The sequence below is a fragment of the Gasterosteus aculeatus genome, chromosome 12 (assembly GCF_964276395.1).
Source record: "Gasterosteus aculeatus chromosome 12, fGasAcu3.hap1.1, whole genome shotgun sequence".
NCBI lineage: Eukaryota > Metazoa > Chordata > Actinopteri > Perciformes > Gasterosteidae > Gasterosteus > Gasterosteus aculeatus.
This window is the reverse complement of record NC_135700.1, coordinates 20,817,694-20,845,619: the sequence shown is the minus strand read 5'-3', so window position 1 is coordinate 20,845,619 and position 27,926 is coordinate 20,817,694. Positions and strand designations below refer to the sequence as shown.

Sequence of the window (27,926 nt, the reverse complement as noted above, 5' to 3'; positions counted from 1 at the left end):
GGCGACTGGATTGCTAATAAAAATGTAAATTGAGCCACGTTATTCTCACTTGCGTGCAGGCAGGCAGGTACGCCGCGTCCGCGTGTGCAGGAATGAAAAGGTGTGCAGCTCGATAAAAAGGGGGTGCGTGCGTGTGCACGGCATCGCTTGTGATGCATTGGGGGCGGGTCATTGGCAAACTCCCCCCCCCCCCCTCCACCGGTCCTCTGAAGACACACTCTGAACAGATGCAGAGCAAATCAACCCATGCAGACACATGGGTTTATTGGTGGCGAGGGTGGGGGGGGGGGTGAAGCCCTTTCCTGATTAACCGTTTGCTATCACGCGCGTCACGATGATACTTAAAGAGGGCTAACATCTCGGCGCTGCGTGGGTGGCTGTGGGCGGGGTCGATAATTACCGCAAATGTGCCACAACGTGCAATCAGCTCTCTCCCATGCGCTTGTTTGTTCTTTGTCAAACGTTAATTGCACACAACCACTGGAGGCATGTGACAGACACCCTGAGGGTGCAGACGGCCTCTCATCACTATTTCTGTGGCGGGCACGGGAGGGTGGGGGGGTCACATGCTTAGGTTTGCATTGCAAGTTATGGCGGGGCATGTCTTTGTTTCTTTGCACAAGCCAGATTCTACTTCACGATTTCATCAACGTGGGCCGACTTGGAGAATCATCAATCTCTAAAAATAGCTTGATACTTAATCAATTTAGCTCCCCCGCTGTTTGTCTCCATCAGCAAAGGAGCAGGCTTAGCTGTGCGGCAGCAGATGCTATTGATTTTCTTATTTTTTTGTGAGCAGAAGACGAATGGGGGTGGGGAGGCACGCAGGAGGTACGGCTAATGATGGTGATCTTCACAATGACCACGCTTTTGTTAATGGCGGCTTCGCCGGGCCGAGCTGGACGCGGTGTAACCTTCGCGGAGGCCGGGGCGGTAATTGGAGCGGCATATTCCCTTCTTGTCTGCGTCGACTCTGGTACTTACTTCACAGTGCTAATGGGATGTACTCTGGTCTCGGTTTGCTTCAACGTGTAAATATTCATGAAGTTAAGAGACGGGGATACATGAGATTAAACCGAATGCAGGAGGCTCCATGTGGCTTACACAAATGTGGTATTTTCTTTTCTTATGCGGTGCCCTGACATTATTTTATTCAGTGGAACACTCTGTGATACATGTGTAATGGTTAACAGCTGCTGATGATGGGGACAAAGACATGGACAAAGATGTAAATTGATATTTTAGTGCAGCCTCAAGAGACGTCAATGCAGCCACAACTGTGTTTAGGGCGAGAGGTGTGGCTGCAATCATAAAAGTGACACATCGGTGGTTTGGTTCACATGAATGCCGATGTAAACATAACTCACGCTCCTGTCTGTCGCAAGATGATTTCTGCAGGACTTGACTCGGAACACAAATTGAGTCGATAACAAGGAACAATCTTTTAACCACATGTTAATGACGATGTGGCTTCCATCCAAGGCAACGTATTAGAGCCGCTGTACTTAAAAGAAATAATTGAATTTCAGAGTTGGTGGATATTCAGAGGGAAAAAAAAGACATTTTCTCTATATTATAAATATATATTTCTATATATGAATTAGGGCTGTCAAAATTAACGCGTTAATCTATGCGATTTTACCGCAACCAAACCGCCGCTAGCTACAGTCAGTCAGACGGGAGGGACGGTGACGGTAGCTGAAGATGGAGAGCTTTTTGCACGGGTAAGTAAAACAGAGGCGCGATTAATGAATTTTTAAACGTGGAATTAATTAATTTTAATGGCAGCCCTAATATGAATTTATGCTGCTAATGCTTTCGGAGATGCGCTGGGTTCATTTAACACCACCAACTGGTCCAAGTTTCTACTTATTGCCGCACAGTTCAATATATTTATACAACTTAAAACTATTCACCAAGTTCCCATCAGCATCAGCTGTACTTTAGAAATGCTAACATACAGTAGCATACTTGCACATGTTAACATGCTAACCAGAAGTCCATCCATCGGTGTTATGCTCTTAGATACAGATATGGGGAATTTATACTCAAGCGTCAGCACATACGAAGCTTTAACAACAGCTTCCTTGTGCAGCTGTTCGCTTTGGATCCGGCGCACCATCGTTCAGTTACAAACCAGCCGAGTGAAAATGCTGACCTAAGCAAGACTGTGTAGGTATAATTTATGCTGCGGTACAGATGTTTAAGTTTGAGTTTACAAATCAAATGTTTAAAATGCCAAATTGATTAAATCTCTTTTGTTGCTCCTGAAATGCACAACGTTGTGTTACAAATCGATTCTCAACCGTGAGCAACTGTTTCCCCGAAACCTCCTCTTACTATTCACACCTATATTTGGTTTATACACAAGTGGATCATGTGAAAAAGATATGGCAACAAACACTGTTCCTTTCCTTCGCGACTGTGTCTGCCAAGTAATGTGTGTGTGTGTGTTTATATATAAAGTGAAGTGGAGCTCACTGAAAAGAGAGAAAGGAGCCATCAGCGGGGTTCTGGCCCACAGATCTGCTTGTAAAGTGGGTCAACTATGCTCCTGGAGAGCTTAACAAGCTGCTGGAGGAATAAGGCAGAACACTTGATAATTAGCAGGAGGAGGAAGGCATGTTAGAGGGAGATGGGGGGGTTGCAGGAAGAGGTGGAGTAGAGATGAAAGAATTTGTGGGTGTTACGTGGCTGGACTGGCAAGATTAAACCGCAGGTATTTTAATATCAGGCAGTTTCGGTTCGCTGCTCCTTGCTACACGCTTTCCCGTTTGTGTGTTAGTTATATTTTATATTTCCCTGTTCGACTGTGTTCATTTTCTTCCGCGTCCCTCCAGGCATCTAGAAAATGGAATGTCTCTCTCTTCTGTGGCGGTCAACTTGTCATTTATCCAGGATTCCCAAACTGTGATCTCCCTCCAATGCGCTCGCGCCGTGTGGTGAAGGCGGAATTGTTTCACAAGTAATTAGGCCACGAGATGAAGGTGGGAGATTTCACGGATGCAAAGTGATTCCAGCTGATTTTGACCTTTGCCGACAGTGTAGGAGTTTTATGCGAGTGCAGCCTGAGCGTGAGGAATGTTCATGTTTGCTTTTTATTCTATTCTTTACTCTATTCATTCACCTACATTGATTGGTTTCCTCTACTTCTTTCTTCGCAGATGATGTACTAATGTTGTAAAAACAACATCAAAGATGTTAATTAAGACGAACCAATAATATAATTAGTTTCTTTCAGGAAACCACAATCAAGAGTAAAACAAACACTGACATTAAGATAAAATGACATTCTATGGGAGTGAGAACCTGTCCAACCACACAGCCAAACGCATCGGGAAGATGAAAAGCTTCCTCTGACTCACTCAACCTCGTAGGGAGATAAAAGGCGAGCCGACAAACATTACATGAACAGATTTCTTTGCAGTCGTAAATCTCACGGTGTCGTTGGGCCATCAGTAATCCGGCTATTTCCACAGCTGAGGGACAAACACGCAGTTCTGACACCACTGTAAACAGAGAGGGGGGGGGGAGGGGGGCTCAGGTGGGGTGGATATTTGTGTGTGTGTGTGTGTGTAGACTAGCTATATAGAGGGACAAATATACATGTGTGTGTGTGTCTTTTCCTGAGGAATCAGGTGCTCCAAGGCAAAGCGTGAAGAGGGTTAAGTGAGGCAGAGAGAGAGAGAGAGAGAGAGAGCAAACAGCAAATGGCCGCAGAGCAAGCGGAAGGAAGGAAGGAAGGAAGGCGGAGGAAGTCACAGCTCCGTCCATCTTCCCTTGTCTGAACTGAAGGGACCACCCTGCTTCTCTCTGTCAGTCAGTAGATCCACGAGGCCTCTGTACCTCTGCAGGTTATCGTCCTGCTGCGGATTCCAGACCAGCCCGACCTCATGTGCGTAACAGAGCCCCAACGATCGGTTGATGAGTCGATGGAATACGAGTCGGAAACGGTTTCCATAATTGGTCAATCGTTTTACAAACGCAAAGAAGACACAATGTTCTTAGTAGTAGACCAAAAAAAAAAAAAAAAAAAAGAATCCTACGAAGTCACCTCAGGCCGGGCGGGATACCGGTTGAAACGTATAACGTGTCCGTACGGTATGAATTTCTCACGCACGTTCATACCGATGTGTTACGCCATGACAACTGACGTTACTCTTCGGCAGGCGGCAGAATTTATTCTAACTCGTCATCGAGTAGCGCGCAGCAACGTGTTGAGAGATTGAGCCATATGACTTCATACAGACAATGAATGACTTTAACAGCGTAAAAGACTCGCAACTGGCCAGCGAGCGGCGAGCGGCTGTTCGGGTAGCCGGCGGTCCTTTTCGGCGTCAGTGAATTAATGTGTTTACTAGGGGAAAAAAAAAAACAATACCGTCACATACCGGGATTCTGTATTTTTGGCCGTACCGCACAGCCCTACCTGGGGCTCGTTTACCTATTTCACAATGACTTCAAACAAATAAAATAAAATAAGATAATCCAGAAGAAGTCTTTAGGATTAAGTATTTAGGAGAAATTAGAGGCTGACAGTTCAAGCACATGTCTTTGTTTGATTGCAGTTCAAGTGCAATACTTTCATGCTTTTGGAAACGTTGATGTGAAGACTGGAGGAGACTGGAATACTATCTTTTAATTTTCCGCGTCTGTTTGTCGAGGCTCTGGCACCGAATCCCAGGGGAGGGGGGCCGGGGGAGGAAATCCTTTTCAAGTGGTTTCGCTATTCAGCACAGATTTCACAATTAAATCTGTGCTTGAGAAGAAAAAGGGAAAAAAAGGACCAATATCAGGTGGCCTCCATCGAGAGCTCGTTGACTGCGGCCTTCAGGCGACTGCACTCGCTGCTGGTGTTCCTCAATCTTGTTGCTCGGCGTTTTAAAAGAATTGGCAGCTGGCGGACTCTGTGCGCCCGCCTAATGAAACTGACCCGAAGGGTCACGCGTATCTTCTGAGTCTGATCGGCTGCTTCGGACCGGCGGTGGTTCGAGTCGCGGTCGAGACAAACTGCATTTGACCTTTGAGGCGTTTGGCTAATGTGTCTTTGGCGGTGTCATGGATACAACTATGCTACTGCAGGAGGGGGGGGGGGGGGGGGGGGGGGGGCACAGGATCTTTTTTTAAACACCCTGAATACAAAAAAAATCCCCACAGGAGTTAATATCTTAAAAAAACATAGATTATCAGCTTATTGGGCTTAAGAGATCAATTGTTCATGGTTTATTTGGTCCGTGAAGCGTCAGAAAACTGAAAATATCCATTAAAATATCCAGCAGCCGGATGCAAAACCATCAAATGGCCACATCCTGTCTGAGCAACTGTCCAAAATCAAAGAAGTATTTGATGAACTGTAAAGTAAGACCAGGAAGAAGTAGTTCATTTTTACATTAAAGACCCCTGGAGCCAGCTGATCAACCAACCAACTAATGGTTGCGGCTCCACTTGCATCTATTTAAAAAAAATAAAATAAATGCTAAGGCAACAACGAGATTCTCGGCTAATAAATGAATTCCCGGCACTGACCTATTGCAATTCAACTTAAGACAATTATTGAAATTCATTTAAGTGAAACAAACCGGGTTCATCGGCCTTAAAGTGATTTTCTCTGCAGCCTTCTACACTTCGTGTCTGCTTCTTTCAACCCTCGTAATATTCTTGAGCATCACCGCGAGGAATGACGTCTTGGACCATGAAATACAAATATTCTCTGCACTCTGCGTTGTTCATTCTTTGTTTATCTGCTAACCACACACAGTAGAGCACGCTCTCCTAATCTACATTTCACTGTTTACTCAGCCTACATGAACTTCACTGCACACACTGATCCAGACAGGATACCTGACCTCTGTGTTTAACACACACTCGCTCAGGGACACCAACTCCTGAAAGACCTCTCCCCACTTTTTGGAGCTCTTTGTGTATTTTGTGCACCTTTAAAATAACACACATTGCTACTTCTTCAATCACTCAGACATGAATCAAAAGACTTATACTTAGACAGATAAACTAAACTCCATATATTGGAGGAGTAATTAAGGATATGTTGCTGACGCACCACAGGAAACAGCAAAACTGATTTAGATCAAGCTGAGCAGGTCCGAAAGAGGATTAGAGTCAAGTATGACCGTATGCCAGTTGAGTCAACGTCTCTTTATTCTTCAACAAAAGGATAAGCATAATCCCTCTCGTGCACAGAACCCGTGCACATAAACAAACAATCCACCGGCTACCGCTAAAACCAACTCATATATACACGTGTTCTAGTTCGCTCCATCTTTCCCTTTAAGCTCCGGCCTGCAAACAAAGAGAAGGAGCCCACGACGGTGTGTGTGTGTGTGTGTGTGTGTGTGTTGACTTCTCCACCAGCTGACGCGATTCAACTGCTCAATAACGCAGCAGACACGGGCAGCAACAAAGAAGATCTAGACATTACTCTGAATAAATTAAAAAGGAACAAAACACCGGGGATGGTCGAGCGGCTGAGCGCAGCGAGGTCTTCAGAGATGCTCTGATCTCGCTACTCTTCCATTCCTGTAATTGGACACTTGAGAAAACGTCTTTTCCAGTTTAATGAAAGCAAGCGATAATTATAGTTTTAACAAAAATGGGCAGAAATGAAATGTTATGAATCTAATGCGGAATAAATGGCTTACATCTATTACGCCTGAAGACTCCATTCCTTTACTCTGGCTACTCGGCTAAATTGAGAAGTAATTCATGATGATCACTGTATGGGGATGCCAAGTGGCTGGCTGGATATATAAATATATATAATGTGTGATTGATGTTTTTAAAAGAAAGGAAAGCAGAAATGCTCTCCAGGCGAGCAAAGTTATTCACTCATAATCTCGTCAACCTTCCTTTTCAAGTCTTTCTCTCATAGTCATTTTAATGTGCGCGTTATGTGGAAACGTACCAGTGTGGATGCAGCGCTGCAAGTTTGAAAAGTAAAACTTAACGTGCCTCCTTCAGCATGTAGAGAAAGATTAAACAGGAGAATGTAGTTTCAAGTGCAAACGTGTATTCTTTAAGAGCACTATAATACTCTGTAACTAGGCAACCAATCTACTTCCTGTTTACAGCGGGCTGCCGCGGGCCCTGGACCAGTGAACACTCACGTGATATTGCTATTTTATGAAAGCGATGGGCAGAGATGTGTTTTTTTTTGTTGTTCTTTATTAAAACTGAGGCAACATTTTCATCGGCTGATTCCCGGTTGCTTGTAGCAACGATGGCTCAGAGAGTCACAGAGACGAGGCTGGCACAACACCAGCTGTAAACGGAGCGGCGTGAAGCGCTTCACGGGGAACACAACCAGATACACCAGAGAGACAACGGCAGAAACGCCTCGCGCACACGTGGCTTTGCCGCCGTCGGGTTCTCCGTTGCCTGTTCAGCGGGAACTCAGCCGGCTCCGTGCGGCGAGCGGCTTACGCTGCTTGCTCGATAATCCATTTACTTGCCTTTGCTATTGGCGTGACACTAATTTTAATCACATGGGCGGCGGAGAGATAAGTGTGGAGCTGCAAACTGAAAGCTGCCCGGCGGTGACGCGGCATGAAATCAAGTAATGGTTCCTGACTTGTTGCCTTAATCAGGAACCATATGGGCTCCTGCACTGGTGGGAGAAGGAGAAGTTGAACCTTGGGAGTTGCTGCTCACACTGAACATTTGCTCTCGAGAAATGTCCAAAGGGAACACAGAGCTCCGGGAGTCGATCGGGAACTGATAAAATCCGAGCGCCACGAGAGCCTTTTCTCTCCAATGACTTTCCCCACAGATTAGGCGACAAGATTCAAATGAAAATCATAAAAAAAAATGATCAGCAAACCTTGATAGCGAGGAAAACCCCAAAAGATATGCAGTTAATTATATATGAATGGAGTCTTTGACAACGACTATCGCTCACTTCTTGTCAACCACTTATTCTGTACGAATGATCACGGCTCATTTAAAAAATTGCGACGACTTCAAACGGAATCCGCGTGCTTCTGGTTTTGTAACATTTACACTGCGCGTCATAATTATATTAGCATATCTCCATCTTTACCGGCAGGCAGCCCCCCCCCACCACCTCCCTCACAAACCATTACTTGCTGCTTCGCCTCATTAGCATTGCAAATAAGACCTAAAGCAAGAACAGCGACGGCAGGAAGTAGGACAGAATTAACAAATTATGTAAGAGGCGTGGAGAGAAGGCGAGGAACAGCGTAGCGACCAGGAGCTGGGTGACGATGAGGAGGCAGGAGGTGTCAGGTGCATGTTACAAATTGGATTATACCTTAAACCTGACGTTCCCGCTCTATCGGTACCATAAATAACTCTCCAGCTGCTCCTCTGTGGGAGGCCAGGAGCTCGTGGTTACAGTAAGTTATGACAATAAGAACAAATCCACACCATGAAGACAAATTCCTGCATTATGCACCATCAATTTATGTGATTTCATTAATCCAGAGTCACATCAAGTCGAGTTGTTGACAAGTCTAATGTGCTCTGAAGGCTTTTCACTTGGAAGAGGTTATTAAGATGTAGTACTGATGGCTCACTCAACGGTCCTCATCTAAACCCTCATGTTCAGCCGAATCAATCATTTGCCGTAGTCAAGCGGAAAGTGTGGTTCAGCATCATTACTGAAGGGAGTATTTTGCTAAGGACATTTAACGACTGGACTGCTGTGAGCCACTTTATAAGAAAGGGCGGTCTATGAAAACACTGATGTCTGCGTCACAGAGAGAACCAACCAGCCAATAAGACAACGGCTATTTGAAATTGGAAATGAACTTTTCTTCTAATCTCTTGCAGAGATTTAAATGATCAGACTCAACTGTTTTTTCTCGCATTAACTCGTTCGTCGGTCCGTTAACTCGTCCATTAGCTTAGCGTAGCATACGCGTCGAAGCAGAGAGAAACTGCTCGACGGGCAACAACTAAAAAAGTACTATTTTCTCACTAGGTTTAAAACTAAGTACAAAACTGTTTCAACTGAAATTGTTAACATGTTAACATGTATACAAATAGTTACTTAACTACTGTGGTATTCCCGTAAGCAGAAAACGTTGTGCAACATAATTGTGTATTACCTTGACATATGATTTCATTAAAAGACGGATTATCACATCGAATTATCGCCCAGCCCTAATTGGCGACTCATTTATTACCATAACTGATAAGAATGATGTTAAAATGTGCAAAAATCCCGACTTGTTTGTAAACAAAAGCAAACGGGGCAAAAAAGGAAAACCCTCCACCCTCACTTGACGTTTTTAAATGGGTAGCTATTCCAATCAGAGCTGCAATCCCCGGAGGAGCCGTTCCACAGGGGAACAATGCTGGCAGGACTGAATGAGAACACGTATCGCCGGGTAATGAACTCGGGAGAAATGCCGTAATGAAACGGCACGGAGAAGGGCAGGCCGGGACGCAAGTGCCACTGCTCATCATCTGCCCAAGTCGAGGTCGGGACCTCGCGCGGTCTCGTGGTATTTCTGCTCCGCCTTGTGCAGAAGCGGCCCGGGCCCGATGCTGCGTCGCCTCGGCCCGACTCAAAACCGATTGCCCTTTTCCGTTCCGCCGACCCTCCCTTCAAGACGCACTCAACCTCAACCCGTCGACCGCAACTACGCCCGCGCACGTGCGCATTAATGGAAACCAGCCCGCTCATCCTTCTTCTGCTCGGCAACTGGAAACAGTTTCCTTTAAAAAAAGAAAAAATCTAAAAAATAACACAATAAAACGCCAGCGATTACTGTTCCGCTCTTATGGGGCTGAAATTTAATTGCTTTTGACATGCAATGAAACCGGGCTGCTCTCTGGATCACTCCACCAATTATGCTCTGGTTTGTGTGGGGACGGGGGGGGGGGGCGAGTTCAACTCGGACACAGCGGGGCTGTGGCTGCAGGTCTGCCCCACACTCACTGAGTTGGGGGGGGGGACACACACAAGGAGCCTTATAGTGCGGTAATGCAATATTCATGGGGGGGTGCGCGCGGAGCAGTTAAACACAGCGGAGTTGTTAAGGAGACCTTCCAACCATCCATCGGGGAGCAGCTGCTGCTCGGGCCTGCTCCCTTTCTCCTTCAGCCTCTCCCCTCCTGCTCGAGCATTGTCTCTTTCTTTTCACCCCCCCCCACCCCCCGATGATCCTCACTCAACCATTAATTTTTAATCACAACTTAAATGGCTGCCTTGGCCGTGGCTGTGGGGGCAGCGAGTCAAGGGCTCTTGCCTCTGGTTACAAAGTAGGAAGTAAATTTGAAGGGATCAAGCTAAACATGCAGCGAGGGAAGAGGGGAAAGAACACCAACTTGCTGCCGACATTACAGCTTAATTACTTGGACGTTCCATTGCAACAGGGAAATTGAGATCAAATCGAGATAAAAAAAAATTGATTCTTTTTCTAGTTTCTTCTTTGGAGGCATTGGGAATATAAAAGAAGAATGACAGGATTTAGATTATAAGAGGTACAGCAGATGCTTTACTCATTGATTCCATTTCATACATTGTGGGTATTCGCTGGTTTTCTTTGTCATATTGGATCTAGAAAATGTATATTTCAAGCTTCTAAGCCCTGTTCCCACGGGACCTCGCTTCCAGGGGACCTCGCGTGATTTATCAAAGAACCCCCACCACTTTGGTTTTGTGCAGCGCATTTGCATTGGGAAAGTCATTTTACTCAAATCTGCCGACATTATCCCCCAGGTGGGAAGTAAAGACTTTAAGTAACATCCACTTACATCAAAACGCTTTATATCCTATACATCATCCCATCAATATATCATCCCCATTCACCCAAACACTCCGTCCCCTGAAACATTTGCACAGTGGGTTCTCACCATGGAAACATATGTACACAGTACAAGTGTTTGTTTATATTGTTAATTTTGCTTATGTATTTTTATGGTATTTTACATTCGTTTTATTCTGATGTGAGAAAATCAACGGCTTTCGGGATTTGATTGATCCGCAAATATTGAAAAACACTCATCTCAATTAACCCATTAAATAGTCGCCAAATGAACCAACGACAAAAAAATTGCTGAACCACTTCTTCATATAGAACGAGGGCGTCGCTGAGGTGGCACCACTCTGGTGCCCCCCCCCCTGCATTATTTATTCTCCGTATTGGCGTGGTCTGACCCGCTGTTGTAATGAGAACTAGAGTCACGGTGTGTTTGGAGCCGCGCGGCGGCGTCCCCCGCCTCGCCGCTCAGCCACACAGGCCTCCAAACGTTTGCTCAGACTTCACTCGAGCCGTAAAAGTCAAGCCTTGTTGACACATCTGTGCCGTCGCTCCCTGAGGCTAATTGCTATCGCATCTGTCTGCTGTGCCTTCAGACGGGGAGGAAAACTACAAGAAATCAAATGTTCTCTCTCTGTAAAAACCGCTGACAGCTGACGGGGGAGCGGACGGCCTCCTCCGAGGGGCATCGCCGCCGTTAAATCTTCACCGCAAGTGGCCCGAGGTGTTTTGGAGGAGACCCGGACGGCCTCGTGTCAGCGTCTGGGCTTCTCACAGGTCACCCTTTACGTTATGGGAATTGTCTTCTCCTCCCACAGTGGATCATTTTCAGCTAAATTACCTTTCACAGCTACCGACTGCTGCAGAGCACGCGGACACGTGCTGCACGTGTACTGGATGTTAAGTGTGGAAGAACATATGTAGCTCATAGATTCATAATGTGACATCGCAGAGGGCCTTGGGGGCCGAGTGGTCGGATAACTGCTGCATCCGGGGCCCTCGAGGCTTTTGCTGCGTGCCGCCCCCGTTCCTTTCCTGTTAACTACTTATGAAATAATTCATACAAGCAAGTGTATGCAGACAAACATATCTGGAACTCAGTGGATCTTTTAAGACTTTACATTAGGTAAGCAATCATTTAAAATCATCTCACAAGAGATCTCAAATATCTTTCAAATTAACAACATAATCTTCAGTTAAATTGCCTGTAGTATAAAAAAAAAAATCTAATGAGTATTGATCTAAAAAAGAAAAATTCTGATTCCATCGCGGGGGCCGAGGAACTCATTTTCATTTGACCTTTTCCACTTTGGTGCAGAATTCACTTTGCATTTGTGTGGAAAATCCACTGAGACGTTCTAACCACATTAAGTGACTCACTGGCCGAGCTTCGTTTAACATCCTCACCTCCGTCAACTTCTCGAGCTGTGCAAATAATCCACCTATTGATCCTCCATTCTTAACCTGACAAATGAACAAAGTCGAGGGAGCAGGCCAACTGGATCCGTGCTAGCCAGCAGACCTCCAATTCAGTCCACACACAAGTAATCTCTCACAGATCAAGGACATCGATCACATTGCAAAGCACATCTGTCTGCACCCCCCCACCCCCCTCCCCCTCAATGCTGATCCAGATTGATTGCTCCAACAGGTCTTAAGAGGGAGACAAAGACAGAGGAGGGAGAACAAATGGAAGGAAGAACACAAAAGAAAATGTTGAAATGACAACAGAAAAAAAGGGTCCATCCACAAAGGTCTGTCAAATCTGTGGACGTTTGTTATCCGCGCTGGAGATGCTCGTCATTTACAAAGCACAGGAAAAGCACCGAGATGAACGCCAGGCGGTGTAGGTGCTGCTTTGCGCATCTGGCTGCAGGTACCGTGGCTCTTATAACGTATCACACCACAGAAGACACTGCGCTGGCTGCTGTGAGAGGAGATGAGCAGCGTTCAAACACTCCACTGAGAAGGAATGCTTTGCACTTCATAAGCCTGAGGTAAGAATAAAAAAATGCTACTTATGATGGGCCAAAGCCGGCGAAAAAAAAAAAAGCTTTTGAGATTTCTTTGTCCTTCCACTACATAAAAAAAAAAAAAAAAGAAGAAATCCCTCCAACCGGGGAAATAATTTGCTTCCAAGGCCCATGTTTTTTAAACCCACTGCGCCGAGTGCATGAAACAGACGTCGCTCTCCTTGCTGCCTTTTCATCCACGGTATATTCCTGAAGACTAAATCAATGATAACCTCGGGGGAACAACCCTCACAGGCATCTTCGGAAAAACTGGATCGTGCAACAATGCAGAAACGTGGATATACCTGACAAAGCTCGTCACGTCTACAGCAGAACCGAAGCGTGGAGACACACAGAGACAGAAAGACACGTACATACGGACCTCTGTGACTCGCGATAATTGCATCACGTTCTGCAGAACGCATTGCTATCGCTGCGGCAAACGTGACGCTGTAGAAAACACCGGCGCGACAAATGTTGATTGACATGGTTTTTTGTAATGGCGGCTGACGATGCTAACTTGAGATAAGGAAGGACAAAACTATTTGCTACAACAAAGAGTAGCATCTTTAAACAGTCTTTTCCCCTTTGCGGAGGCGGAACTCCAAGCCGGTGATAAAACCACAAATCGTTTCATAATAGCCATTTTGTCATGATTATTCTGTATCCAATGGAAAGGTGTAAGTTGTGTCGCACTGGATCTTAAGTTGAGGCCAACCCGAGGGACAGGATTCCACTATTGTTTGAGTTTTATGATACGTTGTAGTAGATTCCCGCCACCGGCCCAGTAAGCCTACACACACACACACGGGTGTTATGGGTAACCACATTCAAAGGAGAAGCAAACGTGCACGCCCTTCCTAATCGTAACCGCCGACATGGCGCCAAGCGAGCCGACGGTACTTACAACTCAACAAGAAAAAAAAAAACACATTGCACGTCCTCCTGCACGCCGAGGTCCAGCCTGGCTGCAGATGTATTCTGTGTACGGCCACACAAAGTGGTACATTTCCTGCAGGCGCATGCAGAAAATTAAAACGTACCCAATCACGTGGGTGCAGAACAAATAAAAAGAACACCAGCAGTTTTCAAAACAATACAGAAAAACACTCTCTGTCACGGACTAGTTGTGTTTCCGGCGAACGCAGCTCGGCGTGCAGTGCAGCGCAGGGTTGTCAGTGAATCGGTAAGGGCAAGCGCATGTAGCGTGGCAAAGTTTATTGCTCGGGGCTCCCTCTTGCTCCCATGCCTGCGTGCTGTGGTCTCTGCTCGACAGCTCTCCCCTCCTCCTCTCCCCATTAACCGGCTGACAGATCAGTAATAAACACAGCCTGTCACCTTCAAGGCCTGCCTCTCATTTACCAGAGAACACATGAAACCCCGCTCTCTTGTCCCCCTCTCTATCCTCCCCTCTGCCACTCTCTTCCCTTCATCATCCGCTGAGCTCATTGGAGCTGAAACCTGATTTTCTTCTCTCCCTTTTTTTTTTTTTTTGGGCCCCGGTCGCCTTCAAGGCGGAAAATTCTACTCTGCACCCAGATAGTCCGGGGGAAAAAAAAAAGGCATGAATATTAAATGAAAAATCCATGAATAAATAATAAAAAATAAAAAAAAGGACTTCCGTCGCTCTAACCTCTTTCTGTCTCCCCAGCCGTGGACGACAGAAGAAAAGCGCAGGAGGAGAAAGAGAGAGAACATGAAAATAAAAAAAAAATCACGAGCGCCCCGGGAGAGACGGTGGACGTTTGTCAGGTAATTGGCTCGCTCCATTTGCAATCCCACGGTGCCGCAATTTCACATATAAAAACAAAGAGGTAATCACAAGGTAACAGTGCAGCCGGTGGTTAGTGGAGCGACGTTCAACGGCAACGCTTTGACGATGAATATATTGTGTTATTTCCATACGTGGTGCAACCTGAGGGACGAGAGCCGTACATATTGCAACGGCTCCATAATGTGTGCGTTGAAGATGCAAATGATACTGAACTGGGAGCTGGAAAGGCGACGTGTACCAGGGACACGCGATGTTGAATGCGTAACAAACATAAAGAGGATCAGCTACATGTGATGTATCCTCACTCGTCCCGTGACACGTGGCTCTTACACAGGAACAAGTAAATATAGATTATCTCGCTTGGAGCGATCCCCACGAGGCCGTTGAATATGTGTTGTGCTGGAATTCAGGGGCCTGCATTCTTTAGCGGGAATGGTGACTGGGTGGTTATTAGTGTTGCTGTATTACTTGTGCTCATGAGGCTTAGTGTTACATACACATTGTGTAAATCTCAGGCCCATAATCATCCACTAATCATTCACTTAAGTTAATTGTAGAAAATTCGACAGGAATTTGAGCAGTAGAATAATTAAGAAATCATCAATAATATTTATTCTCCAATTACAAATCCAAAATGATTTGGATGGTTACCAATGAATGTATACACATTAAGTGAGGGAATTATATAAATAAGTGCCATCAATATTTCTGGCCATGCAAACATAGCTGGATTCCGCCGCACATTAGAAAATAGAATCAGAAGAAGTGGAAGAAAAATGATTTCGGTGCCTTGGGCCTTTGTCGACCTTGGGGTCCTTTGAAATGACTGCGGTCCCTGGTGATTATCTAGATGTCAATGACTTACGCTGGTAGAGAGGGAAAAAGATCTCATCATGACCTGAAGCTGGAGTGGAATTTTTCATCTTAGTAATTATACCCATGACTTCCTTCCCCGGAGTTGTATCAAACCTCAGCAAAGAAAAAAAAAAAAGAAACAAGAAGAAGCGCTCCTTTGTATCTGCTGGAGATCCATCAGGATGACTAATCTAGAGGAAAAGATAAGCTCACGAAGCACTCACTGAATTCATATGTAATATCACAAGAGTTATTCGCTGTGCGCCCGGCGGAGTGAAGAGCTCGGCATGACCTTTCCAGCTCTAAAAGCTGTTAAAGGACATTCCGTTTCTGTTCCTACTGTGGAAGAATCGTCGGAGAACAAATGCACACTACAGGGTGGAATTCTTTTCTCAAAATGGTGATAACATTCTAGCGGTATTTAGTAGCCCCGTACTTTGAAGTCTGCTAAATTATCCAGAGATGGAACAAAAGGCATCAGATGCCTTGGAGCTTATCGACCACATTTGGAAAACTTGAACTGTTGCTTTTCTTTGTCTAATTCAGTGCTGTAGTCAGTTCAGTTCGCGAGTACTCGTACGAGAGATTTGAAAGGTTTTTTTCCTCTTCTTTTGTTTCGCTTTTCTTCCCTTCGTGCTGGTGGAGCACTCTTTAAACAAGGCTTCAAGCCATTTGATTCACTCACGGAACATTATTCCTCGTATCCACCCTTCATGCTTGGGAGCAATAGGATTTTAATTCTGTGGAGGCATCATGAGAGGAAGGTCGACCGCAATTCTCAGGTTACCGCATGCTTTGTTCCGCAGCAAAGAGAGCGGCTGCCGCTAAATTGGATCGGACGGTGTTTCCAAAAAAAAAAAAAATGCAACTGCAACTCCATTGAAAGTTCAGCTAAATAAATTCGGTTTAAGATGACGTAAGGGACGTTGTGTTATGTAGGAAACTAAATAACTAATTATTATGGCCTGACAAAGGAAATGAAAGGGTCCAGTCATTTTGGCCCCTTTACTCGAAAATATAGAACTATTCACTGAAAATGAAAATAAATATTTTTGGGTGGAGAGCGAGTTTAGTTTGTCGTAAAGCCAAATTGAAGAAAAGGGTTTGGCGGTGCATGACCTGAGTTTCACTTTTACGCCGGGCCTGTGCACACGGCGAGTCACGTGACACGAAGGCTGTCAGGATATTTAAAAGCATGCAGCGAGCACGGGCCGTCTAGAAGGAGAAGAAAAAGGAAACGTGGATTCATGTCAGGGAGCCAAATAGCTTTCAACACGTCCACACTGACCTTCAGCTCACGCAGAAGCGTGCACGCGCACACACACATCGATACAAATGTTCACAGGATGTGACCATAAACCATAATGCATATCCCTTATTACGGGGAGTGAGCCTTGGCTGCATGCCATCTTAAATGTCACAGACTCCACGGGGTAATAACTGATCAACCTGCGTCGAGCAGCCCAACATATTATCCACAAAGCCAACTGTAGGACTGTCTGGAGCAAGAGAGAGAGAGAGAGTCGGCATCACTTTATGAGATAATTGCCGGAAGCTTCCAATAATGATCATCCATACGTGGGTGTGCTAGCTTCCTCGCCGTAATGTGCAGTATTACTGCACAGCCGGCGAAGCAGAGCGTCTGCTCCAACTGCCGACCCTACAGGAAGAAAACCGCCAGCGAGACGGCTGCAAACGATCAAGCACAACATGCAAACCCTGCACCAAAGCACTTACCCCAAAATGCATTTTTCAGATTAACAGATTAACGATGGATGAAATAAAAGTAATACCCACTTTAACGGATGGGGATTATAGCAGTTATGTTCCCGCATTTCACCCTGTATGTTTATCTTAAATTGACCCCGGGAAGAGTAGTAGTTGCCAAGGTAACAGCTAGTGGGGACGTTAAAAAATAAATAAAGCCTGGACTAATATTCCTGCCAACATTTTCGACGGGATATTCTGCAATGTCGAGGCCAGTTAGTTCGTCACCTCCTAATACTCATCAAAACACGCCTCACTTTTCCACAACACGACTGCACAAGATTTGCTTGCTGAAAGAATAAACCTCAGCAGCAGTGTTTTTCTTTCACACTAGCCACCAAATGAATGTTTAACAAGAAACAACAATTGTGCACGTTATGTAATAAAGCCCCGAGTGGGCTGGGAGGCGGAGGCACTGCAGCTTTTATTCCCCCCCCCTGCTCATTCCGATGAGGCATGAGATGGCTGGCAACACCAGCGACAAGAGGATCTTGTCGATGTAAGCTGCTGGGGGAGCAAAAAATACCCGTGCTAAGCTACCCCCCCCCCACCCGAGTAAGATGAGCGGCAATGCCTTGACCCGTGAGATGCAGCGGGAATTGAGGTGGAAGAGCCGGGCGAGGGAAAAGCTAGCCGGGGACAGAAGAATGAGACGGGACAGACTGTGCAGGTCCGACGGGTCAGGAAAACCGCTCCGAATACCCGGCTAATGCTAGAGAATGAAGAAAGGTGGTATGGAATGTATGACGGGTATTAAACGCCAGATATCTTATTAAAAGGTGGGTAAATATTACCCACAATACACTATTCCGAAACACATTCATTCATGCAATCCGACCTGAATACCAAAAAGCAATTCCCAGGTTCTTAAAGGTCCTGTTGTCCTAGAACCAGAGTGGGATGTAGAGAAGTCAGCTGGTGTCTGTGTCCGTGTTTGAGGGGATTCGTTACTGTATTTAAGCTCCCGTGTTTGGATATTAACTCATTTGGTTTAACTACAAACTAAACAGCGGTGTGATGTGTGAGTTATATTATATATATCTCCCAGCGAGTTATGGCGCCTTATAGATACTCCTGGTAGGATTTTTTTGTAGATGATGTAGAGGCTTATCAAAGGTCATCAAAACAAAAACAGGGCATAAAAAGGCTAACCTGAGTGTTTGGGTTTTATATATATTATTTTATATGACACACTATTTTTAGAAAAATCTGCACATTCGTCCCTTCAGGGAGAAATGTGAGGGATCACAACTGCAGTGGAAAAGAAAAACGCTGCAGTTACTGTAAAAATAAAAAAATAAAGACTATTAATGCTGAACAAGAGGGGGGGGGGGGGAGGTTAAACAAAGCCATATTCATTTCACCGGCGAGAGGAAGTAAGATGATTCATACTGTAGGTCTAAATAATGGAAGTCCAGATTTCCCACACAGCGATCTGTGCTTACGACAGCAAAGCCCGCCTGGAACGACGCGTCAGCATGTTTCACCGGGTCGAGCCTTTCATTCGACACCGCGCTAAACGCAGGTAGGATGAAATGTATTAACCATTAAAGACAGAGGAAGACGTCAACCACATAAACAGGTCTTCTGAGATCTTCTTTATCAGTAATCAAACTCAACGCGCCCCTGAAGAACGGCTACGGTCCGTGACAACGCGCGCTCCATTTGATGTTTCATCACTGGTCATGCATGCGCTAAACCTCTCAAATCTTTTTAAATGATCCCAACATTCACTAAAATGGAGAGGCGATCATCAAATCCGTGTTCGTAAAACACCGCTCCGGCGCCATTTCACCTCTCACATCCATCAATATAGAAAGATGTGAAAGAGGCACAGCTGCATAAGCACTCCCCACAAGTCTTCAGAGGGTTTTCAAATATTAACAAAAGAGCTCGCAGGTACTCGCAGGTTTTGCAGCAGCAGCTCCGGCGGCGGAGGGAAATGTGTTTGGAGTCCCATTATCAATCACACAATACAGCAACAGCATCGAGCATCCAGGAGCGGCTCGTCCCCCAGGCAACCTGAAAGCCCGTCCACAGATGGCTCTCTGAGAGGGTCCGTGCACGCGTGTGTGGGAGCACGAGTTGTGTGTTTCATTTCGATTTATTAATGAACATGTGGCCCGGCTTTATTGTTCTTCTGCAGGTCCATTTGTGCATCCAAATACAGGAAGCACAATAAAAAAAAAAAAAAAGGAGATAATAATGAAGACATTTGAAAAAGAAAGCAGTTGGCTCAGGCTAATTTCATCCACTCCACTCCTCCTCACATGAAAGCAGGCGGACTTACAGATCTTGTGCTTTCCTTTCATGGGGAATTTCACCAGCAGCTCCTGGGGGTTGGTGCAGATGAAGACAAATGGCGAAGCGGACTCCTCGCAGGAATCAGGGAGCTGCAAGAGGAGATAGAGGAACAGTTTAGCATCATTTTTACACAGAACTACCACGGCTGGATTGGGCCCAGTGAATCTATCTGGATTATGAATCATTCAGGGGTTCTCTTGTTTATGCGCCGGCATCAAGCGAAATCTCCTCCAACGCGCGCCTGATGTAATAGCGCGTGCCCTGACAGCAACCGATAGTTATGAGTCTCTCCGGGTTTTCTGCACTGTAATTGCACAACTAATGATGCAGCTGCTAATGAGAGCGGTTACGCCACTCGCGAGCAACGAAGAGGAGACGAAATCTATCAGATATCCACACTGACGAGACTCGCGCGGCTAAGATCACAAAGGACCACATGTGCGGCGTTCACGCGTTTGTCTAGTAAATACACACACACACACTGTTGACTTGCAACGTGTCATCATTTATTAAAAGCATCCGTCTGAAGCTACAGAGAGACATCACATTCAACCATATCCATGACATGTTTATGCACGCCGCGTGCCACGCCGTGCCTCAGTCCCGGTGACGGAGGGGATGTTTTACAGCACATAATTGACAGCCGCACCCCCCCCCCCCCCGCGCACCCGCTGCCCCCCCCCTCCAGCGTTATTGATTGGTCTCTCAGGTGAGAGTATGGAATCGACTGACACAGTGACAAAGGAGTCATCTTTCCCATCACCGGGCGGCCAGCGGCTCTCGGCTCATCCAATTTCCTCCGGCGCTATCGGATAGAGCCTGTGATTGCATCTAGCCGGCCGGGAAGCAGCTTCTCTTCATGACGGCAGCCTTTTTTTTTTTTTTTGTTTCCCTTCCCTTTTTCTCCTCCTGCAGCTGCTCACGGCCTCTTCTTCACACTCTCTATCTCACTCAAAAAGGAGCACCGGAGGTTGTGACAAATGTTGGGGCTTTTAAGGGATATCAACAAAGTCTGCGGGGTTTTCCGCGGCAAACCGGGGAGGCGTGATAGAGATGTTTATTTCAGATTCGCGTCCATGTCGACTCGAGAGCAATACGCCGGCGAGTGATGAGATATGTAAACACTCACGAGTTGTTAGGCCTTGATGGGCGACTCGCGAGAGCCCCCTCGATCCCCCCGCCTTCCAAAACGACACGGCGATTGCAATTAAATTACTTCTCCCAGTCGAGTGTGCCGCCTCCGAGAAAATTCCCCCGCCGGCTGGAGGCGGTGTGAGTTTTAATCGGGGTTAAAAGAGATGAAGGTCGGGAGTCCGGGACGGCGGCGTCATGCGATAACGCTGGCAACGGTTTGGGTCATTTCTTATCGTCATCCAATCGTACGAAATAGCTTTGTTGTTTGTTTTAAATAATCGTCGTTTTCATTTACATTCAGTGTCTCATCCGCCACATTCTGATTAGTATTGAGATCATTTTTAAAGTCATTTAGGGAGCTACTCTTTTCTGTTTTGTAACATTTTTCACTTTAACATGGGCTCTGGGCTCAAACCAGGAAACTAGCATTGTTTCCTAATTAGTCACTGGAAATTTCTTAATTGTCAGATTGATAAACACTGAAAACAGTTGCAGGTCTCTACAGATTTTTTTATTTGTAAAAGAGACCTTAATTACTCCCAAAAAACACATTAACGAGGCCACACGCTGTAACAACGGATGACATTATTTCATGATTTTATTATGTCGTGGTGAGTGTGGTCGCTGTCGTCTATTTTAAGTAATTTAATTCTTCACTAACGCCCCAGATTTGGTGCTACAAATATTCAACGGTTCATCAAATGTGTATTAATTTGCTTCTGGGAATAGAGAATAAACAGCGCATTTCTTGAGGACTAAAGTAAATATTTAGACATTTTGCAATCTCTTTCTCAATCGTTCTCGTGTTTAATGACACAAATATATTGAGACACGCCGAATGATAAATAGATTTTTGTCCACGGTAAGAAATATAAAACAAGGAGAAAAACTGCCATCGTCTTTGCCGATAGCCGGAGGGTTAGAAGAACACATTTGGGCGTCTTTAGCTTTCTACACAGTGTGTCAACCTGCATTCAACCAGCGCCTCCCACCCAACTTTTAAATACTACTCTGACCCCCAACGACCTCAGACCGTCATCATGTATCAGGGACACGTGTGGTTAACAGAATAAATATAAATAATGCACGTTAGGAATGGCACATCCCAACTTCACTTCCTGCCTGTTAGAACTCGTGCGCGTTCGACTTCAAAACCCCAGGAGGAGAATTCTGAAAAGTTGGGGAAAGTGATTTCAAAAGGAACATTTGAAACATGTGAAAGGAAACCCGAGGTAAAGCTCGCCTGAATGAAACGCGGTTACCTAAACAGCTCAAGGATACGTAATCACGTCTGAAAAGGGCCGACCTTTGAGTGCAAGTGGTTTTCCTGAATATGAAGGTAAAAGCACATAAAAAAAAGCAAATTGGTGAACTCTCGAATGAGAATATTCCTGTAAGCCAGCGATGAAAGAAGCGCTGGCAAAAGAAAACGTTTCTTACAGCCACCATCACACGCAGTGATTAAAAGCGTGAATAAGAGATGATTAAAAAAAAGGAGCCGAGGTAAAAGTGAAGCAATCGAGAAATCGAGCCTCATCTGAGAACATTAAATAAAACCTCTCGGCACACAAGATGGCTGTAATGTCTGAGGCGCTCCAGGAGACAAAATGGTGGTGGTCCCTCGCTAAAACCAAACGAGAGTGTGTGTGTGTGTGTGTGTGTGTGGCTGCAGCCAGTTCCCTGAGTGTGCTCACGTGAACCAGCGCCCGCCTCCTCCATCCAGCCATTAGCTAATTAGCATTTAAAGCTGTTGAATGTGCTTGCTTTGCCTCAGTAACCCCCCCCCCCACCGACCTAATTGTTTCCATTCCACGTTAATCAAAAGGGCATGGAACATCGTGGTCGTGTGACAAGCGCGTTTGGTAAAGCTTCATTCATCAGGAAGGATCTAATGCACTCCGAGTGGGACCCGCTTGACAAACGCAAATTAAAGTCGAGCTCGTTGAGGAACGCAGGAGGGGAATTAAGAAAGTGTCGAGTGGAATTACGTTGGAAACACTGCAGGTGAGAACGACCGTCGATCTGAGTCATTAGCGAGCAGTCGAGGTCTGGTTTGCAGCCCAAGGGCATTCTGGGTGGAGGGAGCGACGTGTTTGACGCCGGAGAGATCTGAGGGTACGGTGTGACAGGTGCATTAAAATGGACGCCTCCATCTCCTCCATGAGCTCCACTTGCTCACAAAAAACTAAAACAAAAAAACAAACACCTGACAATCGGAATCCCATCTGCCGCCGCGGCCGTGTGCTTCGACCAAAGATGTATTTCCGCTTTCGTTGTGATGAGGCGGCGTGGGCTCATGTCAGTCACCTGGTTGGCCCACTCGAGCGGCGCGGTCCTTACGGGCAAGAGAGAATCAAATGGTTCCACTGGAAAACTGCTGCTGCCACCAGCAGTTCAGCTTAGCTTAGCTTAACCACCGGGGAGGGAAACGGATAAAGCGTGCCAATGATAACATGTTATTAATTGTTTTTAATACATTTAAAACGCTTCAACCTTTGGACCGGGCCATGTTCAATTTCGGCAGGAAGTAGCTTCAAATGTCTCATACGGACATCGACAACCTGAATATGCACATTTACCAAGATGTGCTCTTTCAAACTGAATTCAGCTCTACGTTCTTTTGCTTGTAGACAGTTGAAAGAAAAGGATTTTGTGTTTCATCAATTCTTCCGGCCTGAGAATAGAAAAGCAGTAAAGTGCAGCAAACAATTTAAAGCACAGCATCATTTTGTTTGCCGGACAGACGGACCAAGACACTTTGTTTCTACGTGCCGAGTTAAGGAGGCGACGGGCTTTAAACACGTAAATATCCCAATGACAGCCCCGCTGAAAGAAAGTCCATCCATCCATCCATCCATTGTCAAACCGCTTATCCTGCACACAGGGTCGCGGGGGGGCTGGAGTCCATCCCAGCCAACTTCGGGCGATAGACAGGGTACATCCTGGATTGGTCGCCAGCCAATCGCAGGGCTACACAGAGACACACAACCATTCACACTCACATTCACACAACTACGGGCAATTTAGAGTCCCCAATCAACCTGATCCCCAGAGCATGTCTTTGGACTGTGGGAGGAAGCCGGAGAACCCGGAGAGAACCCACGCAGACACGGGGAGAACATGCAGACTCCACACAGAAAGGCCACTGGGTGGAATCGAACCCAGGACCTTCTTGCTGTGAGGCAACAGTGCTAACCACCACGCCACCGTGCCGCCCGCTGAAAGAAAGTCCTACTGGCAAAATAGTAGACAAGCAAAAAAAAAAGCTCCACAGCTCCTTCAGAGACCGACAATTCAATAAACTGCCCACGATTTAATTTGCTGGGATCAAGCCAGAGGGGATTCAGCATAAAACGAACTGTAATAACGTGAAATTAACAAGTTCACTGGAGAAAGTGAAAAGGGGCCGAGGCGGCTGGACGTTTGCCTTTGGCTCTGAGAAATAGCCGCGGCCCCCCGAGGGCAGTGAGAGGGCGCCGTGGTCCGGTGCTCCTTACCACACGTCCTCACAACAAAGCAACGCGCACCGAGGGGCGTCCACTTCTCCACCCGCCTCCCCAACGCGTCATCTGCCTTCCGTGTACAACGCTCATTTTATTTTTTATTTTTTTAAGCAGGGTCCAAAAATACTGCGAGTTCCTCCCAACATTTGATGAAAACAACATCCATCTTACTAAATCCCAACTACTACCGAGCCAGGGTTTGACAGCGGGAACACAAACCTCTGAGTGCGAGCTCGTCAAGGAACGGCTCGACAAGCCAACGCCGTTCCCCCTCCCGTCTCTCTACAATGCCTCTCCCCCTCTCTCACCCTCCCTCTCCCCCCCTCTCTCTCTCTCTCTCTCTCTGGCTCTTTTCAGCTGCTGTCGGCAATTAAGGGCAGCAGAGACAAGTAATCTCCTTCTGGGCGACAGGGCCAGACCAGAACAGGCATGTGGAGTGGGGCTGTGCAGTCGGGTGGTGGTGGTGGCGGTGGTGGGGGTGAGGGGGGAGGGGTTGGAGGACGGCGAGCCCGGCCCCAGCCAGGCCGTGCTTGGCTGCACTCAATCTCAGCCCAATAAAAAGCCCTTCATTGGCAGGGTGCAACTGAGCCAGACGGGCTGGGAGCATGTGGCTTTTTAAAAAAATGAGGAGGGTGGAATAAAGGGGGAGGGGGGGCGGTTAGCGGAGGGGGGGGGGGGGGGTTGGGCAAAAGATGAGGAATATGATTCGGGAAGAGAGACGGACGATGAGTATAAAGGAGCCACGCGGGTTCTTCCCAGAAGAGAACGTTTGAGGAATACTGCTCGGCCTGGCGGGACAGACACGAGCCACTTTCACCCCCCCCACCCCCCCCCGGGGAACACTGGCCTGCAGCTGCCACTCAACCTCTCGCATCGTATCGTTGGTGCGTTTGTGTCGTAACGGGATTCACAACAACGTAATCTCCAGCACCGACCGCACAGACGACTTCCTCGATACCAGAAAAGGTCATCGTACGTCATTATAAGTCAATTAGCTTTGTTTGCTGATCCTCCACATGGATCTTTACTTGTTTAGTGCACATATGGCTGTGTGAAGATCATTAAGTTGTGGCATAATATGGGCCAGCAAACATCGTTGTGCCACAAATCGTTCACAAATCTTCTGAACGGTTTGTTTTATATCTGCGTGTTGATCACGTTGGGGTCAGAATCCTCCGCGTTGTCTTGATTTCCACCAGTCTGCGGTTTAATGCTCGAGTGCAAACTTGCTCCTCCATCTGTTTCACGTCGAAGGCCTTCCAGCGGTTCACGAGAAATAATCTTTTCACGCCAGGTTTACTTTGAAACATCTGCAGGAAGCGTTGAGTTTCATTAAGAGCAGCTTAACATCATGAAAGAAGGCAAAGGGGAGTCGATCAGAAGGAACGAGACGGTGAGAACAGCGTTTTCTGCTCGAAAGGGAAAATGAGCAGCAGCAGTAAGCGGAAAAAATATTGGTGTTGTTTTTCTAATTTAAAAATTAACATCTGTATCTTTAGCTACAGGAACATTCACGCGGTTATGCGCGCTGAAAACAGTGCAAACGGTGCAAACACACAGTTGAGCTCGGCTTCAGGACACACGGGTGTCATTGGACGTGAACCCTGCAGCAGCGGCCGGCCGATTCGCTCCGTCCCTTTGGTTCCGACGCCACGATTAAACATTTAACACGCTCCTTCACCTGCAGAATCAACCGGTGTCAAGTTTGGAGAGCGAACATTAATTATCCACGAGTGTCCAAAGCTGGCTACTGAATTCTTTACATTATTAATATCCCAGACACGACGAGAGACGTGTCTCATTATTAGAGGCTCAGCACCGGGGGTTCGGTTTCCCAATTACCGCCGCGGCTTGACTGGAAAAAAGAAGAAAAGAAAAAAAAAAGAAAGTGCTCCCTTTCTCGGTACGACTAAAAAGGTTGATTCACAACAAAGTATGTTTGTAATTGATCTCAAAGCACAAGACGACATAAGTCACTCGTATCCCAAAGTAAAACCAATGCAAGTTTGTACCTTGAGAAGTGACGATAAAAACATGTCTTATTTGGATCAAACAATCACTGCAAAGTGAAAATGAAGTCACGTGAGGAATCTCGACAGGAATAACTGATATTAACCCAGATGCCTTTGTGTATTTGTTCTGCGCTGTGTAACAACTCTGTGTGTCAGCAATTGAGCAATTATTGCCTTCTTGTAAAGGACTTCAAGCTGCCTCCATCCCACTGTTAAAATTCCACGGCAGAGGTATTAAATTAATTCCGCTGCTCCGCTGCTTCATAAGCCCGACACTTCAGCTCTGTGAGAAAACGTACTTTTGGTCTTTAAGTTGGACAGACAGCGAGTCACACATTAGCTTTTTAGCCAGCCGTGGTGCTGACAGGTGGAGTGAAGTCATGTGTTTCTGCAGACCTCCTCGCTCAGCTCGGTTCCACTTTCACAGCCATGTTTATGACTTCACCTCCTGCAGTGGCCCTCGGGCGAGAACAAAACCAGCCTCACAACAGTCACATTTCTCCCTTTTTTAAAGACTCGGCGGGCAAAAACCGCTAGAACTTTCCAAGGCAAAAGGTTTTGTCTTACTCACAGTTCAGCTTCTGTACGACGACAGTTGGAAAAATTAAAAGACAAAAAAAAAAAAAAAAAAAAAGGCTTCTAATGTGCGGCAGCATTATTCAACAATTTCTAAAAGACCTGCAAAGGGGGAGAAAATATTACGCAATGTTTAATGAAATGGTTCAGACATTACAAACATGGGTAAAAAGGTAGATGTAGAGGTAGCTACTTTCATACGAGTTTAAGTATCTGACAAATAGACCGCCATTCACAGAGAATCACTCAGTCAGACCCTTCAACTTAGAGCACGCACACACACACACACACGGCAAGAACCCCTGGAGACAATTACCATGTCTGCTTACAGACTTAAACTTCAAAAAAAAAAATTCCGGGGGAATTAAAACAACTTTCTTTTCATCACACTCTTCTGTTATCGATGCTCCACTTCACGCAGGTGCTGCCAGCTGAGCGGCTCGTATTCTAAAGGGAGGCAGCAAGCTGCTCCACGGTGGCCATTTCATTTCAGAATGTGGAGATTGAGAAGGACCGGGCAGTTTATGAACATGTCCGTCTCATAAAAGGTGAATATTTGCTTTGATATTCTGACACTGGGGGACAAACACCCCCCCCCCACCACCACCACCTTTCCATCTGTGTCCACTCAGCTTCGGAGGGAAATAACCGTCTCTTCCCTCCAGCAGTGAGCGCGGCTTGAGAGAGCAGCACAGAAGGAAGGCTGTCCCTTTATTAGAATCAAAGGAAAGTTTTAGGTGTCTGAGCCCCCCTGCCGCCCGGGTTAGTGCTACGGCGTATAGAAAAGACGCATCCAAGAAGACGCCTTCATTTATACTGCAGTTTTTGCGAGCTTATGTTTTTTTTGTATTTTATGGATAAACCGGGCAATAATAGAGCCATGAATGGTCTCTGAACAATGAAGCCAATTCCCAACTTTCCATTCAAACCGTAGGACTGTCGAGTTAAAGGAATCAAGCATCTCTTTTAACTCGTCCGACTCGCAGTCAATACTGGTTATTCCTTCCACACATCAAATATTCCTCCTGCAGGAAATGGGGAAACCAACATCAAGACTCATTATATTTTATTTATTATATATATATATATATATATATATATATATATATATATTTATTATATTTTGTACGGTTTTGGAGAAAATCTTAAAATGATGTACTAAATACTTAGTTTGTCTTCGCCAACTTTCTTTTAAAACGTCCCGCAGGTCTTTTTAGACTTGTTTGAGGGGAGACGGTGACTCAGTT

General features: G+C 46.1%; 1 protein-coding gene across 1 annotated transcript in view; it reads right to left on the bottom strand.

The window, feature by feature from the left end:
- trip4 (thyroid hormone receptor interactor 4) overlaps positions 1 to 27,926 on the bottom strand; it is a 55,801-nt gene that overhangs the window by 14,459 nt on the left and 13,416 nt on the right. The window contains exon 12 of the mRNA XM_040164780.2: positions 19,441 to 19,543. Within this exon, the coding sequence (XP_040020714.2) occupies positions 19,441 to 19,543 (103 nt within the window). The remainder of the gene's footprint in view (positions 1 to 19,440; positions 19,544 to 27,926) is intronic.